Here is a 15,085-nt window from a genome sequence, read left to right as displayed (position 1 = left end):
AATCTATCTAACACACCTGTTTAGCCTTAATTTTAGTTCTAAAAAGAAGTGAGTATTTAAGGAACTTTGCTTGCAGTGTGCTAACATAGCCAGGGATTCCCCTATATTCAACAGATTGTGGCGCACCGCCACACTAAAATGAAAGCCGCCACGCCTGGCAAATGAGATGTATTTTATTTATTTATTTAAATAAAAAAAAATGTTTTAAGGCCGCTTCAAACTAGCGGCAGCCGAGTGGGAGGAGTTCAGCGGACACCTATTCATTGTGTATTGTAGCCTAATGTTCGTAACTATGCAGGCCCCCCCTTAAGAGACGCAAGGGGAACGAGTAGGAAGAATGGGAGAACGAGCGAGATAGCGAGAGATAGCGGTCGCATGTTGTAGCAGCCCGCTGTTATTTTGTTATTGTTTTTCTTTATTATTGTTACCACAATAAAGTGGGTAAGCAAATACAGACTTCTCTCCTTCTTGCCCATATCCGGGGCATTACAATAATTTGGATCGGACTTTTCGGCGAAAGTGAGCGGTGGACGGCCGTCTTGGACGGAAAGCAAACTTTGACTAACTTGCGCTGAGAGACTGCGGAGAGGCGGGGCCCAAAATAAAGCCTTGCTCTATTTTCAGAGCGTTGGTCACAGTAAACGATTTATTAGTTCAAGCGGAGTAAAATGATACATATTCACGGTACAAGAACGTCGTTTCTGTGTCCATCGATTGGTAAGAAAAGGCTGTTTGTACGAGTGACGTGTGGGCGCTCCCGTCAGGGGGGACATTTCACGTGGAGTGGCTATTTTTCGGCACAACACCGGCGCGCCAACTTCAGACAATTACGGCTGACGAAACTTTGATAAATGCGCCCCCCCCCACCCAAATTTCGCGAGCTCTGGGACACTCGAAAAATGACTCTCATACCTCTCCTTGCTAAGTTAATGGTACCTCGACGTGCCTTTGTGTGGAAATTTAGTTTACGAACAACGGGGGAAAAACTATTCACCTTCTCACCGAATCAAGTAAAACTCTTTACACGGCTATTAGAATTCCCCCAGTGCTCTAAATGGGTCAGCTGACAGAAGGATTGTTATTGTTGTGGTAATGTAGTACTTATGAGGGTCAAATAAAAGGAAAAAGGAGGACTACGACGGTGGTCTGCAACCCGCGGCTCTCGGGCCGCATGCGGCTCTTTAGCGATGCTTCGGAGCTTTTTTTTTTTTTTTTTTTAAATGGAAAAAGATGGGGGAGGGAAATATATTTTTTTGTTTTAATAGGATTTCTAGGAGGACAAACATGACACAAACATTCTTTCAATTCATTAATATTGTAATGAAGTTAAACTTGTGGTGGCATAGTACAACAGAGTAGTCACGTGGTGCGTCATTCTCTATAGGATCCACTGCAGGGAAAACAAACATTTAATCATGAAGGCTAATTACGTATTTCTATAGTAGGCTAATATAGCTAGTATCGATAATTATAAGGCTTGTACAAGGCTTTTAATTTTTTGTGGCTCCAGACATACTGTATCAGTTTTTTTTGTGTTTTTTTGGGGGTCAAATATGGCTCTTTCAACAGTTTGGGTTGCCAACCCTGAGTCACTACGAGATGTAAGTCGTACTATTGCCACGAGAAAAAAAGTCGCATTAGTACATCGGGTAACGTAGCTGTAATCAGCTACGCATTTTACATACATGTACTGTAGCTGAGAGGTACAACATTAGCCTGGCTAATGAAATATTTCAAATATATCTTTGTTATGGTTCTTCTTGGGGGGAAAAATGAAGAAAAAAAAATTCGCTGTGGCACGACATGGTGAGGCTGTCCGACTCCGATGCAGCCCACCACCACAGCTTCAAAAAATCCTAGGGGAAACACTGATAGCACCTTTATCGTGGCAAACTGTGGCTAGCCCATACACTTAAACTGTTCTTCTGGGGTGACACTAAGTAGCTTTTCTTGACAACATGTCTGCATGTACCTGTATATAACTCTTTTCACCAACGTAGCATCAAAGCTAACGGTACGTTCGACAAATTTACTCTGAACGTGTGCTAATGCCCTCGGAAACTCCGGTTGGTGTTGGATATAGGAACACTTTCGCTAGAAGGTAGAGAATCTTAGCTAAATGAAGGACTGAAACAAGGAAGCGTGGCGATAGCTAGCCTGTTACATTGTATGTGTACATAAATAGATGAGCAAAAGATTTCAGCACTGTGGCATCATTGAGTTTACGTGTTTGCATCTTAGACGACCTGCCAAAGAAGAAACCTCCAGCATTATACAAACCCACCAACCCAGATGGTTTGGCATATTTGGACTTCAGCGTGTCCACTACCGGCATGCTAGCTGGTGTTCAGGTCAGGTCAAGGATTTATAACCCCTATTATAATCCCAATTCGAGCCTCAGGTATCATCATCTGTGTTCTATTTACAGATGTCCCATAATGCCGTGGGAGCGTTCTGTCGGTCGGTGAAGCTGCAGTGTGAATTGTACCCATCGAGAGAGGTGGCCATTTGCTTGGATCCGTACTGCGGACTAGGATTTGTTCTCTGGTGTCTCTGCAGGTTGGACAGTGTTTTTAAAATATAAAAATGTCAGTTTTCCACCATTTAACCGTGTCCTTTCCGGAAATGACTTTTCTAAATGGTTAAAACCACCTTATAGTGGGAACCTATTGCTCTGGCAGCCACGAGATTTTTTTACAACCTTAATTTTATTTTTAAAAAATTTTAGTGTTATTATTCAAATACCGTAATTTTCGGACTATAAATGGCTACTTTTTCCCTCATTTTGAAACCTGCGGTTTATAGCCCAGTGCGGCTTATTGTTTTATTTGGGTTAATAGGTAACACTTTATTTGACCGCTGCGTCATAAGACTGCCATAAGACCGTCATAATTAAGACGTGACACTGTCATGCGCATTAATGAATGCCTATGTCAGATGTCATTAAGTGTCATCAACAAATTATGTCACTAACTCCATTTATGTCCTGCTTGGATCTTTTACATCCATTCAAAAGTGAGATAATTTGCCGGATGACACAAAATGACATCCGTCATAAGCATTCACTAATGGCAGTGTCGTGTCATAATTATGATTGTCTTATGACAGTTTTACAGCGCCACTGTCAAATTGTTACCAGATACCATAACTAGCAATTAATGAAACAACTACAACAGTAACTGAAGAAATAATAAGCACAGAACATGAATTTTGATTGTTATTTACATCTGTAGCGCTGCAATGCATGCTAGGAGGCATGCTGGATGAAAACAGTGTTGACAATAGGTGGCAGCAGAGGTTCACTGTCTCTCCCAAGGGAGCAGTGACAGCCAAATGAAGCTTCTTGAAGTAATGAAGCTTTGCAGTCAATTGGCACAAAGCTTAATTGTGGATCATTTGGTCTTGTGACATTGTTATGATGTTATGAGTTTTACCGATTAATATCTTTTAGTGTAAATATCCCATAATACAGCGAGGACAGCTGCCCTTATAGCCGGTGCGGCTTATCGATGAACAAATGTCATTTTCGTGTCAAATTTGGTGGGTCCGGTTTATAGTCAGGTGCACCTTATAGTCCGAAAAATTTCTGAATTATAATGAAATTAATCACACTAAATCAAATTAAAACTTTAAAATGCATTCGATTTTTAGGTTAGATTTGATATTCATTATAACTATCCTATAATAAATTTGCCCATTTGAACTGATTAGCTGCCACTGATTGGACGTCTGTCGCTGTCAATGGCAGTCAATGAGTTAAATGTCCCTTGAGGACAAAGATTTTTTCAGGTGTGCTTTTATTTCCTGGAATGAAATCTAAACTTGGCCCGCAACAACCATAAATCAGTTTGCAAATCCCTTTCGCTAATAGAAGATCTTGTCTTCTAATGAGGACGAAACACTAATTATTATAAAATATGACAGTCAGACGGCCACATCTCATATCCTCTCCGCTTCTCAGAGTAATTAACGTTCCTTTTTAATATGTGCGTAGCGTCTACTCGGGCCACCAGTCCATCCTTATTCCACCGGTGGAGCTGGAGTCCAACCCGGCGTTGTGGCTACTGGCAGTCAGCCAGCTGAGGGTGCGAGACACGTTCTGCTCCTACAGCGTCATGGAGCTCTGCACCAAAGGTCTCGGCTTGCAGACGGAAACCCTCAAGGTGGGTCCAGGGTGCGCCGGTACAAAGCGGCGTTGCGTTGAAACACGGCGTGCTTTTGTGCAGGCTCGCGGGCTAGATTTGTCCCGGGTGCGGGCGTGTGTGGTTGTGGCTGAGGAGAGGCCCAGGATGTCCCTCACGCTGTCGTTTTCCAAACTCTTCAAAGATCTGGGATTGCACCCGCGTTCGGTTAGCACCGCGTTTGGATGCAGGGTCAACCTGGCCATCTGCTTGCAGGTAAAAAAAAATTGGATTCAGTCACTTTTTATTGTGTTTTTGCTTTGTCTGAATGAAAAAAAAATGATTGCTTTGGCTCCATCTAGTGGCATGATGTTATAAAGGAACTATGTTAAAATGAGGGGAGGAGCTTCATCATTGTCTGATGTCAAAGCTGTCTTTTTTTAATGTGAAACGTGTTGCGATTTAATGTTAAAGCACTGAAACATGACAATTTGCTGCCAACCTTTACAGTTTAAATGGATTGGACAACTTCCACCATCAATGGCAGCCAATTACTATATTTTTCGGACTATAATTTGCAGTTTTTTTTCACACATTTTGGCCCGGGATGTGACTTATACTCTGGAGCAATTTATGTGTGAAATTCTTAACATATTATTACAGGTATATCATTTCACAAGTTATTTTCACTCTAAACCGTAGGAGGGCGCTCAAGGCCTGTGTTTCAACATTGGCAGTAACTTTTAAAAACAAAAACAACTGAGAGGGGCTGAACAGTTTAGTGATTTGGAGTGACACTGATTGTTAGTATGTTCCTTCTGCTATACGTATCTGAATAACTCTTACTAGCTATGTTATTTTAACATACCGGGAACTTTCTCAGTTTGTTGTTACTTTATGCGTCATGTAACTTAGGCCAAGTTCATACCACAGGTCTTAATGCACAAATCCGATTTTTTCATGTTTTTCCGACTCGAGTGAGGCATTAACTTGACAGTCTGAACTAGACAGGTCGCAAAAAAGTGGAGCATTTCAAATCTGATCCAGGTCACTTTTGTATGTGGTTAAAATCAGATCTGGGACACATTTTTCTAGAATGTGGCGGCGGTCTGAACTGTCATGTATCCTAAATCAGAATCCATTCAGCAATTCAGTCAGCAAGGAGCGAGAGAGCGTAGCGTAGAGATTCGCGTTAGCGCCTAGCTTGAACTCGACTTATTGGGGAAGAGGCTGTTTAGACAACAGTCATTTAAAAAAAACATAAAATCTGGGGGTTGGGGGAGGATAAACCTCAGAATATCCTGTTTTCCTCCTGTGCGCCAAATGAGCAATATTTCAATATTGCTTACATGACCGAGAGTCGGACAAATCGACAGTATGTGTCCTATCAATCCATATAAACTTTGAATATTATACTAAACGGGGATTATTTATGTCTGTTATTCGTGTCCGCTTTTTGGAAACCAAAATATGATCACCCGAGAATGACGTAAAGCCAGCATGTGTCAGCATGTATCCTCATTTGTTTTGATGCTTCTGCCCATGCGGGCCAGTTTGCTCAGCGAGTGTCGGACTGCGAATTAGTGCGCATGCGTAATACTTGTACGGACTAAATGGACAAAGGCAGTCTAAACGGGCACACAGATATGCCAAAAAAATCTGAACTGTGCATTAAGACCTGCTGTCTGAACCTAGCCTTATTCAGTCTGTTGTTCTTTATTCCATTTTTATTTTAAATTGCCTTTCAAAAAGACATGTCTGTTTTTGGTGTTGGATTTTATCGAATATATTTCCCTCCAAAATACAACTTATGCTCCGGTGTGACTTATGTAACAGGGTGTAGGTTTGGTCTCACCATTGGTAGGGACGATATAACAGCTTAACCTGCATGTACTCTTTTTGCTTGGTGTGGGACATTAATAAGACCAAACAGATTGGGTAAACGAGGGCAAGGGCTACATTTGTCACCATTATGAACTTAATTAATTGATAAGCTAAATGAGGGGTGCTCATTATGTCGATCACGATAGACCAATCGATTGCGACACTAGTGTGGGTAGCTCGTGGCATCCCAAAAAAATATATATATATTTTTTTCTTTTTATGTACATACTAGTTAATTATGATTATGTTGCGTTGTGTGAGCAACATTTGAGGTTATGGAGCACCTGTCTCTATCAAAGCAGCACCTTGCTCACATTTATCTAGTTCTATACTTTCCAGCTGAGTTCACTACATTTCTCACAATTTAATTCATGTTAAAAGTAGAAAACACAAACAGAAGGGAACTTCTCTCTAAGCAGCTTCCTACACGAGTTTTACAGGTTAGCAAGTTCACACAGTTTAATGTTATGCTAACTGATGCAGGACGGACTTTCAGTAGCAAAATTAGTGGTGCGTTTCCCACCTCCACAACATTGGCGTCTTTTTAGATCACTTACAGTGGCTGCTGCTGGCCGAAAAAAAACTTCTAATATCCCTTGTCTTCGAAGGGGGTGGAGGAGGCGGCATGTTGTGGACATGTATTCCTATCGGGGCTGTGTGAGTGTGAGCATGCGTGCGTGTGTCGGAGGTGGGTCAAGTCATCAGCCAATCAAACGTGCATTGAAGGGGGGAAAATGAACCGGCGCATTCAGCAAGTGATAATGGTTAAATGTAAGTTTGAACATAATGAAAATAATTCACTTAATAATAGTACGGTCAATTCTTTCCTTACAACATATGGGAAGACAATCTAAATCCCCTGTATCACTGAACTTATCATATAATGCATATAAAGTTGCTAAAAGGTTGGTGGGGACAATTTGAGCATCCTGAAAAGTAGGGAGTTTATGTCCCAACTAGGCAAACCTACGCCCTTGCTTATATAAAGTATGATTTTTTTTTCCTCTTCATTGCGCATTTTTGGGTTGGTGCGATTTATAATCCGGTGTGATTATTGGATCGAAAAATGTGGTAGTTAGCTAGATCCTCTCATCTTTTTTTAAATACTGTACTTTACTCCCTTGACTTTCGAAATGCCTATGAATTGTATTGGTGTTCAGGGTACATCAGGACCAGACCCCACCACGGTCTACGTGGACATGAGGGCACTCCGCCATGACAGGTCAGAGAATTCGTCTCTTTGAGGGTCTCCTCTTAAATTCGTTAAACCATTTTGAATCATCACGCGTATGTTTTTTTAGGGTGCGTCTAGTGGAGAGAGGTTCTCCTCACAGTCTGCCTCTGATGGAGTCTGGAAAGGTGAGAAGACTCTTGCAAGGATGCACTTTTCTTTCTTTATGCTACCAGATTAGAGGGAGGAAATGAGAATCAAGCAAGGAGATTATATTTGAGGTTTTAGCGAGAATCAATAACATGTATTTTCCCGGAAAGACATGGCGGTAAATGTCAGAAGACTATTTGCGGCATGTCCTCCCACAGTTGAGTGACTCAGTCCGTGATCGACAATCTCCCACTCCTGCTGATATGTACTGGAGATATGCTTTTACAACATAAAAAAGGCCATTTTTATTGGAATTCGTAATATTTTTGGTTTTCGTTCAATTCAGAAAAACAGTAGAGTATTGTAGTTTCAATCAAAGTCACCTTGGCACCGGTGTGTTTCAGATCCTGCCCGGCGTGCGAATTATTATCGCCAACCCTGAGACCAAAGGCCCCCTGGGCGACTCGCACCTGGGAGAGGTCATCCCTCACACCCGAACACTTTTGTCAAGCGGTTTCCTTGACGACTGCGCTAACGGCTTTTTTGTGTTCTGTCAAGATTTGGGTGCACAGTGCCCACAACGGCAGCGGCTACTACAGCGGCTACGGCGAGGAGGTCCTGCAGTCGGACCACTTCAATTCGCGCCTCAGCTTCGGGGACACGCAGACCGTCTGGGCCCGCACGGGATACCTGGGGTTCCTCAGACGCACTGAGCTCACCGATGCCAACGGAGGTTCGCCTTTTCTTAATCCTCTCGTCTCCTTTTTATTCCTCCTTCTTCAAGGGGCGGATCTAGAAAAATATTTATGGGGTGTGCGAGAGAGGGATAGGAACTTTTTGAGAGTGGCAAATATTTCATGATGACATTATACATTATCCATTCTTTGGGTAATGATACAATATTCCAGTGTTTTTCAACCTTTTCTGAGTCACGGCACGTTTTTACATTGGAAAAAATCTCGCGCCAAACTAAAAATGTTCCAAAATTACTTTCTGTACAGTATATTTAATTATAAAATAATTTCTCAGTATTCATACTTAACTAAGTTTGGAACTTGAGCCTGCTTAGATGAACACAAAGCCGATATCTCCTGTCAGGAATCTTCTTCAACAGAGCTCAGTCTGTCTCTGTTTTTATTTTTTTTATAGTAGTTAGGTCGGACTTATCAGACAGGGGGACTTTAGCAATGTCTTTAACCGCATCAGGGCCGAACATCTCCCTGACAATGACTTTGCAGACAGGTAGTATTAATGTCCCTGACACAGTGTGGGATTTTGGATTTAGCAACAAGTTCAGCAACAAGCTAAATGGCTTTGAGGGCTTTCTCTCTCTGTGTTTTCACGAAGGCGAACAATAGGCCTGCACGATATTGGAAAAAACTATTGCTGCGATTTTTTGGGGATTTGCGATATATTGCGATATTAAAAAATATATATATATATTTTTTTTAAAATCACTAAATGACTTGAATAGCTGTTTGGAAAGACTTTGGATGACTCACTATGACCACAGTGTACAGTATTCCATTGTTTTTCATGATTAATAGGGACCCGAACCCACCGCGATAAGTGAAAAACCGCGAAGTAGTGCCCCCTCACCACCACATTTTTTTTTTCTTTTTGTGTGTGTGCTCAATGTATTTATTCAGATTTAGCATTGGAAAGAGATACATATAAGACAAATTTTTTCTCACTTTTTCCCCCAAAGTATGATTTATAAAAATGTATATATATTATATATTTTAATAAATGGTTTTTTAACACTTTAAGTGTAACAATTATGATCAGTTTTAAACATAACTGTCCACCGAATCATTTTTAAACAAGAATAAAGTACTGTAGTAGAAAAATGCTTGGCTTTATTAAATGCTTCTGTTTACCTAACCTGGCTATGACTCTTGGAGTGACATGTAGAAATTACAAACTCCTCATGATCACTCCTGCCGTTTGATTTATATGTCTCGAACGTCGCCACATTCATTCCAGCCTGCGCTTCCTTGCCGAAACTGTTTAACAAGTTAAACGATGATTGACATATTGCTGCCCGTGTGAAGTCACTTCTTTGGCAAGATCAAAGACATCGTTAACTTTAATAAGCAAGTGCTGCAGTGACTGAGAGCTGGGGGAGGAGGTGAGGGAGGCTGTGCGAGCGAATGAAGCAGAACAAAGGCTTGTGGATTGAAAAAAAAATAAAAAACTATCGCACGTCCTTGCGATGGGACTATCGCGCATGCGCACATCGCGACGGCGATGTTTAAACGGTATATCGATCAGGCTTAGCGAACGAGATAGTCCGTAGTTTGGAACGACGTGTGTTTTGTTTGGAGATGACGTTTAAGTTTGCATGGGACTTTGGCGCTGTTGGCTCGTGTCGCGTTCAAGAACTGATCGGATTTCAAGCCATCAGCCACCTTTCTGTCCTCGACAATGTGTTGGAATAAAACACAGGGGGACGATTGACGGTCGTCACATATGGATAAAATGGAAAGGACACTTTCGTGTATATCAACACTTGACGAGTCTAATCAGATGATGTACAATAGACGTGCTGGGGTCCATACTGTCACAGACAGCAAGGTGGCTGATCGGGCTGTTTTTGAACACGACATGAGCAATACCTTGATCATACGCAGACGACCGAGAACTTTCTACCTACTCCTTCCGTCCTACTGCAACTCTGCCCAATGACGTGAAAAAAAAAAAAGCGATTGACCGGTCACCGGTTGAAAAACACTGTAATATTCTGCCACGATTCGATTCAAGGGCCATCGATTGATTTAATAAGAAATTCTGAAGACATCTCAGCACAATTAGCTCTAAGTTACCTAAAGCAATAAAAAATAGAAATCAGTTTTGATATGTATGACATTTTGTTTTAGATTTTCTTTTAATGATTTTTTTTTTTTTTTTTTTTTCAACAAAATGGTATATAGAAATAATAATCATTTTGCATTTTGATCGAATTACATTCAATTGTGCTTGGCAAATTGTTGTATTTATCCACATCGATTTGTTACACCCCTAACATCAACATATGACAGATGTGTATACATATTGAATGAGAGTTTGCTAAGAAAGACAGTACACAAAGGCACTAGTGACATTTACAAACAATAGTCTTTTATTATTATGATTATTATAAGCACTCTATTATTATAATTATTATTATTAATATAAGGATCCTCACTGAAACCACTACTTAATTGATGGCAGTAAATGTCAAATTGACTGGAGCTTTTTTTGTTTTCCCTTGGTGGGCTGGCAACTTGGGCGGCAAACCTGTCTTTCAGGGTGGCAGTTGCCATCCCGTGCCACCCTTGTAGATCCGCCCCTGCCTTCTTCTTGTCCTCCTTTTCTTTCTTCTTCTCCTTCCTCTCCTTCGGTCTTCGTCCATTTCCTTCTTATGATTTATTCTTCTCCTTCTTTGTCTTCTCTTCACTCTTCCTCCTCTTTTACTCCTTTTTGTTCCCCTTCTTCTCTGCCAGTATTTTCCTTTGCTTTTTTGTTTGTTTTTTTAACCTGTCCTGTTCAGCTGCTTGGACATTAAGAACAGGAATCTGAGTGTGCTTATGATCTGGACAGTTTTAATGTATCACTTGGGGTTTGATATACTCCTTTTGTGGTGGTTCACTATGTTTTATTGATTAGGAGAAAGCAGCGAACAGGAAGGGGTTATGTGGCGACAGAAAGGAAGGAATCAAAAGAAGAAAAACCAACAAATACATTATTACACGCCTATGCTACTGAAAAAGAAAAAAGGAGATTTTCCCTTTTCACAGGTTCTTTTATTATCTTAATGAACAGGGGATTACGACTCACAATTCAGGAACAAAAAGAAAGAAACATTTATTAAAGAAAGAATAATTAAAAAGCTTGTCAGCCAGGACAAATGTCCCCGTGACCCCCCACCCGAGAAGATCTGCCCCGAACTCTAAACGCATACACTTTTTGTCATTTCCAATGCAAAAAGACCCCCATGTTAACCCATGAAATGGCTCACAAGAAGGTGGAATTTTAGTAGAAGAAGCTAAGAGCTCGTTACCGTATAAAGTCAGAAAGACAAAACAATATAGAAACAAATGTACCAAGTACAATGAACATACATATGGGTACAAATGTACCTATGAAATGTGGCGCTATCGTTAGCTAATTATATTTATCTGGAAAATGAATGAATGAATGAATGTGGACACCATGTGGCTTCCTCCAGTATTTTCCAAGCAGTTTTATGTGCAACAAACCATTTAAAGTCTAACTTAACATTGGCTGCCATTGACTGGGATAAACGTCCAATCGGGATTGGTGATGGGGCGGCGTAGTGTCAGTTGCCGACGGGCTTACACTCACAAGGGATTCACACGATTACTGGTTTCTAGATCACAGAGCTGATTTGTGTACACTACACCCCTCCCAATCACTTAGCTTATAGACTCCCCTATCCCCTCCCCTTCTTTCCCTGGTCAACAGGCCCCCCACATGGTGTCAACCGGAAATACATCTAGCTGACAAAAGCACCAACATATTCATAGTTAGTGTAGGCATTCAATGTATTTCTTGTTGTTGTTTTTGTTTCTTTTCTTGTGTTTCTTTTCTTCTGTTCCCCCATAACCCCTTCCTCTTCGCGGCTTTGTCATAATAAACGAGGTATGTTGAATGATCGCAATGGGAGTATGTCATGCTCTCAGTGTGAAACATTAAAACTTCAGACCAACCGGACACTTACTTAGACTTCCATTTTTTAATTTTTTTTTAAACAGGGCAGTTAAAAATAAATATATACATATATATATATAAATTTTAAAAAATTAAAAATAAATAAAAGGATAGACGTCCAATCCATTTGGTCTGGTAGCAAATGAACAAATATTAATTACAAACTAAACAAAAAGCCACAATCAATTTAGCTTGCGTGACTTTTAAGTCAATGACATTGAAAATGTTGTAATTCAGCTGGGACAGCATTGTTCACATATCGACCATCTGCACTTTCAAACGTTTCACCAGATGAGGTTCAAATACAGTTTCTAAACCTTTGAGGAAGATATTCTGCACATCAGTCCGTAAAAGTTGCACGTTTTTTTACAGAGAGACACGACGCTCTGTTCGTGGTGGGCGCCTTGGAGGAGGCTATGGAGCTCCGGGGCATGCGGTACCACCCCATCGACATCGAAACATCGGTCATCCGCGCTCACAAGAGCATCATGGAGTGGTATGTTCCTCTCTTTCCACCCTCGAGTCCGAACGTTAACCTTTGCGACTCTTTCAGCGCCGTGTTCCCCTGGACCAACCTTCTGGTGGTGGTGGTGGAACTAGAAGGCTCGGAGCAAGAGGCGCTGGACCTGGTTCCCATGGTGACCAAGGCGGTGCTGGAAGAGCACTACCTGATCGTGGGCGTGGTGGTGGTGACCGACATCGGCGTCATTCCTATCAACTCTCGCGGCGAGAAGCAACGCATGCACCTCCGCGACGGCTTCCTGCAGGACCAACTGGACCCCATCTACGTGGCCTACAACATGTAGCGTGTTTCGTGTGCGTGACCTTCGCCAGGGCGGCCTCGTGGGAAAAAAAAGCAGTGAGGAGTTTCTTGTAAAAAATATAAATATTGTACATTGACATAACAATCTATATGGAGAGGAAACTAAAAGACCAAGGAGGTGTCTAGTAGCCCCTATATGCAGCCCTCTCCCCACCCCTAAAGAACCTATGTATGCTTGAGCGCGAATGTGTGACAAAGGGACATTTGCTGTGGCTTTGGTGGGAATTTCATCAAAGTAAGAGTGCAACATTTCGGAAAATATCAAACTTGGAAACTTTCCTCGGGAACAAAATAGGATTTTATACATTTGAGGATTAGGCCAGTGAGTTAAAACCTAGCGTAAAAAACGGATTTCATGCAAACTGTGAGCCAAATTATTTTTATTTTTTAGTCACAAGCTTTGTCGTTATTTGGCTTTTGTGTTGCGATCAATTACGGTACTGTCATACCCTCGCATGTGGGCGTGTTTTTTGTTCTCGCATGGATGTCGAATGACAACCGAACAAAATCCCAGCTAAGTTTCCAATTTTGAAACATTCCCCATAATTTCCCACCTTCAATTCCCATGGAAATTTACTGAAATGATTTCGCCCCTTTACAATTTTAGTCGTCAGGTGTTCCAGCGGAGAGGGGGGAAAAAAAGGACAAGCGCTTGGAGTTGCACAAGGGACACCCATGACGAAGGTCAGGAAATGAGAAAATCATGTTCCCGTCCTTTTTTTTTTTTTTTTTTTTTTTTGTGGTTTTCAAACTGCGGTCCCGGGACCAACGCGGGTACACGGCATCCATGAAATCTTTTTAAAAAACAGTTTGAGAAGCACTAATTTTCATGCAAAACCTGTTACCAAGAAGCTAAAACTGTAGCAATAGAAGACCCAAAGTTTTATGTGGAAAGTCTTTACTAATTGACGGCGATAGGCGTCCAATCCATTTGAAGTGGGAGAACCGCCAGCGAATGAACATTCACAGCCTCCCAGTTCAAATGGATTGGACGTCTACTGACAAACTAAACAAAAACAACCACAATTGATTTAGCTTGCATGACTTTTAAAAAGTGACATTAAAAATGTCGTACTGCATCACAGAAATCCTTTTTTCCCCGGTTTTAAAATGAAGATTTTAACTTTTTACGCTAACATTAACTTGAAATCACATCGGCAGAGACTCAGTAAAATCGTGCGGTTGCGTATTTCACTACAAAACACTTTACTCCATCGTATGTGCACTAACTCAGATGTTTTATTCCCGTTCTAGAACAGATGCAGAAGAATAAAGATGAATATTTATTACAGATAAACTTGAATATTGTCCGTCCATCCCGAAAAGGTGGAGGTTTCGATGTCGGTTAGCGCCATTAGCAGTACGCCGCAGACTGTGATGCAGATTATGTAGAATATTTTCAATACATAACATACTCGAGTCTTTATTTGAAGGAGGGGAGAAAGTCTTTATGCATATCAGCTAGTTTAGCGGCCGTGCTTAGAAAAAGCGCGATGAAGGACGTCCCATCAGGTGTGTGTGCGTGTGTCTGTGTGCTAGCTCGCGTGTGTATTGTATGTAAATAGTGTTGATTTTGTACGGTACAAATGTGTGTGACTTGTTTTGTACACATGACTTCAAAAGACAAAATGACACTTTTATAAGAGTCTTCTATTGGCTCACGTCACACTATACAAGTGCAATAAAGTGCTTCGATTGGCTAAAGAGACGCCGTTTTCAAGTCATACTTGATTGTGATTTTTTCCCTTGTGAAATTAAGCAAATAAGTAAACATTTTAGAAAATTTAGTCAAGCAGATGTGTCAGCAATAAAAAAAATACAGCTAGCTAAAGCTGCCTAAACAAAATTTAGCAAGGCAACCTGAAAATTTAAGCCCTTCAGAGGTAAGTACACTTATAATTTCAACATTTTTAAATAACTGAGGACCCTTTTTAACTGCACCAAAATGTCTGAAATTTTCATACCTTGGATTTTAATACATTTAAACATGGCAAATCATGCATTTTGAAGTTTCAAAGTTGTTTGATATGGGAATATTTTCTTGTTGAAATAGCCGTGTATTTGATTTTTAATACATTTAAGCATTGCAAACTATACATTTTCAATGTTACGGCAATGAATGAAAAATTCTTCCAAAAACAGTTAGCTAAACAAAATCCAACATGGCGGCCTGAAAATTCAAGCCTATCAGATGTATGTACACTTGATATTTCAACATTTATA

At 40.8% G+C, this 15,085-nt stretch overlaps 1 protein-coding gene across 2 annotated transcripts in view; it reads left to right on the top strand.

Moving 5' to 3' along the window:
• dip2ca (disco-interacting protein 2 homolog Ca) overlaps positions 1-14,563 on the top strand; it is a 46,158-nt gene extending 31,595 nt beyond the window's left edge. For both annotated transcript variants that reach the window (XM_057824590.1, XM_057824589.1), the window contains exons 28-37: positions 2,242-2,351; positions 2,429-2,559; positions 3,995-4,163; positions 4,227-4,397; positions 7,166-7,227; positions 7,307-7,364; positions 7,731-7,805; positions 7,885-8,059; positions 12,412-12,535; positions 12,593-14,563. In XM_057824590.1, the coding sequence (XP_057680573.1) occupies positions 2,242-2,351; positions 2,429-2,559; positions 3,995-4,163; positions 4,227-4,397; positions 7,166-7,227; positions 7,307-7,364; positions 7,731-7,805; positions 7,885-8,059; positions 12,412-12,535; positions 12,593-12,845 (1,328 nt within the window). In that variant the 3' untranslated portion in view covers positions 12,846-14,563. The remainder of the gene's footprint in view (positions 1-2,241; positions 2,352-2,428; positions 2,560-3,994; positions 4,164-4,226; positions 4,398-7,165; positions 7,228-7,306; positions 7,365-7,730; positions 7,806-7,884; positions 8,060-12,411; positions 12,536-12,592) is intronic.
• The last annotated feature ends 522 nt before the right edge of the window (positions 14,564-15,085 follow it).

This window comes from Corythoichthys intestinalis, chromosome 20 (assembly GCF_030265065.1).
Source record: "Corythoichthys intestinalis isolate RoL2023-P3 chromosome 20, ASM3026506v1, whole genome shotgun sequence".
NCBI lineage: Eukaryota > Metazoa > Chordata > Actinopteri > Syngnathiformes > Syngnathidae > Corythoichthys > Corythoichthys intestinalis.
This window is presented reverse-complemented; position numbering and strand designations above follow the sequence as displayed.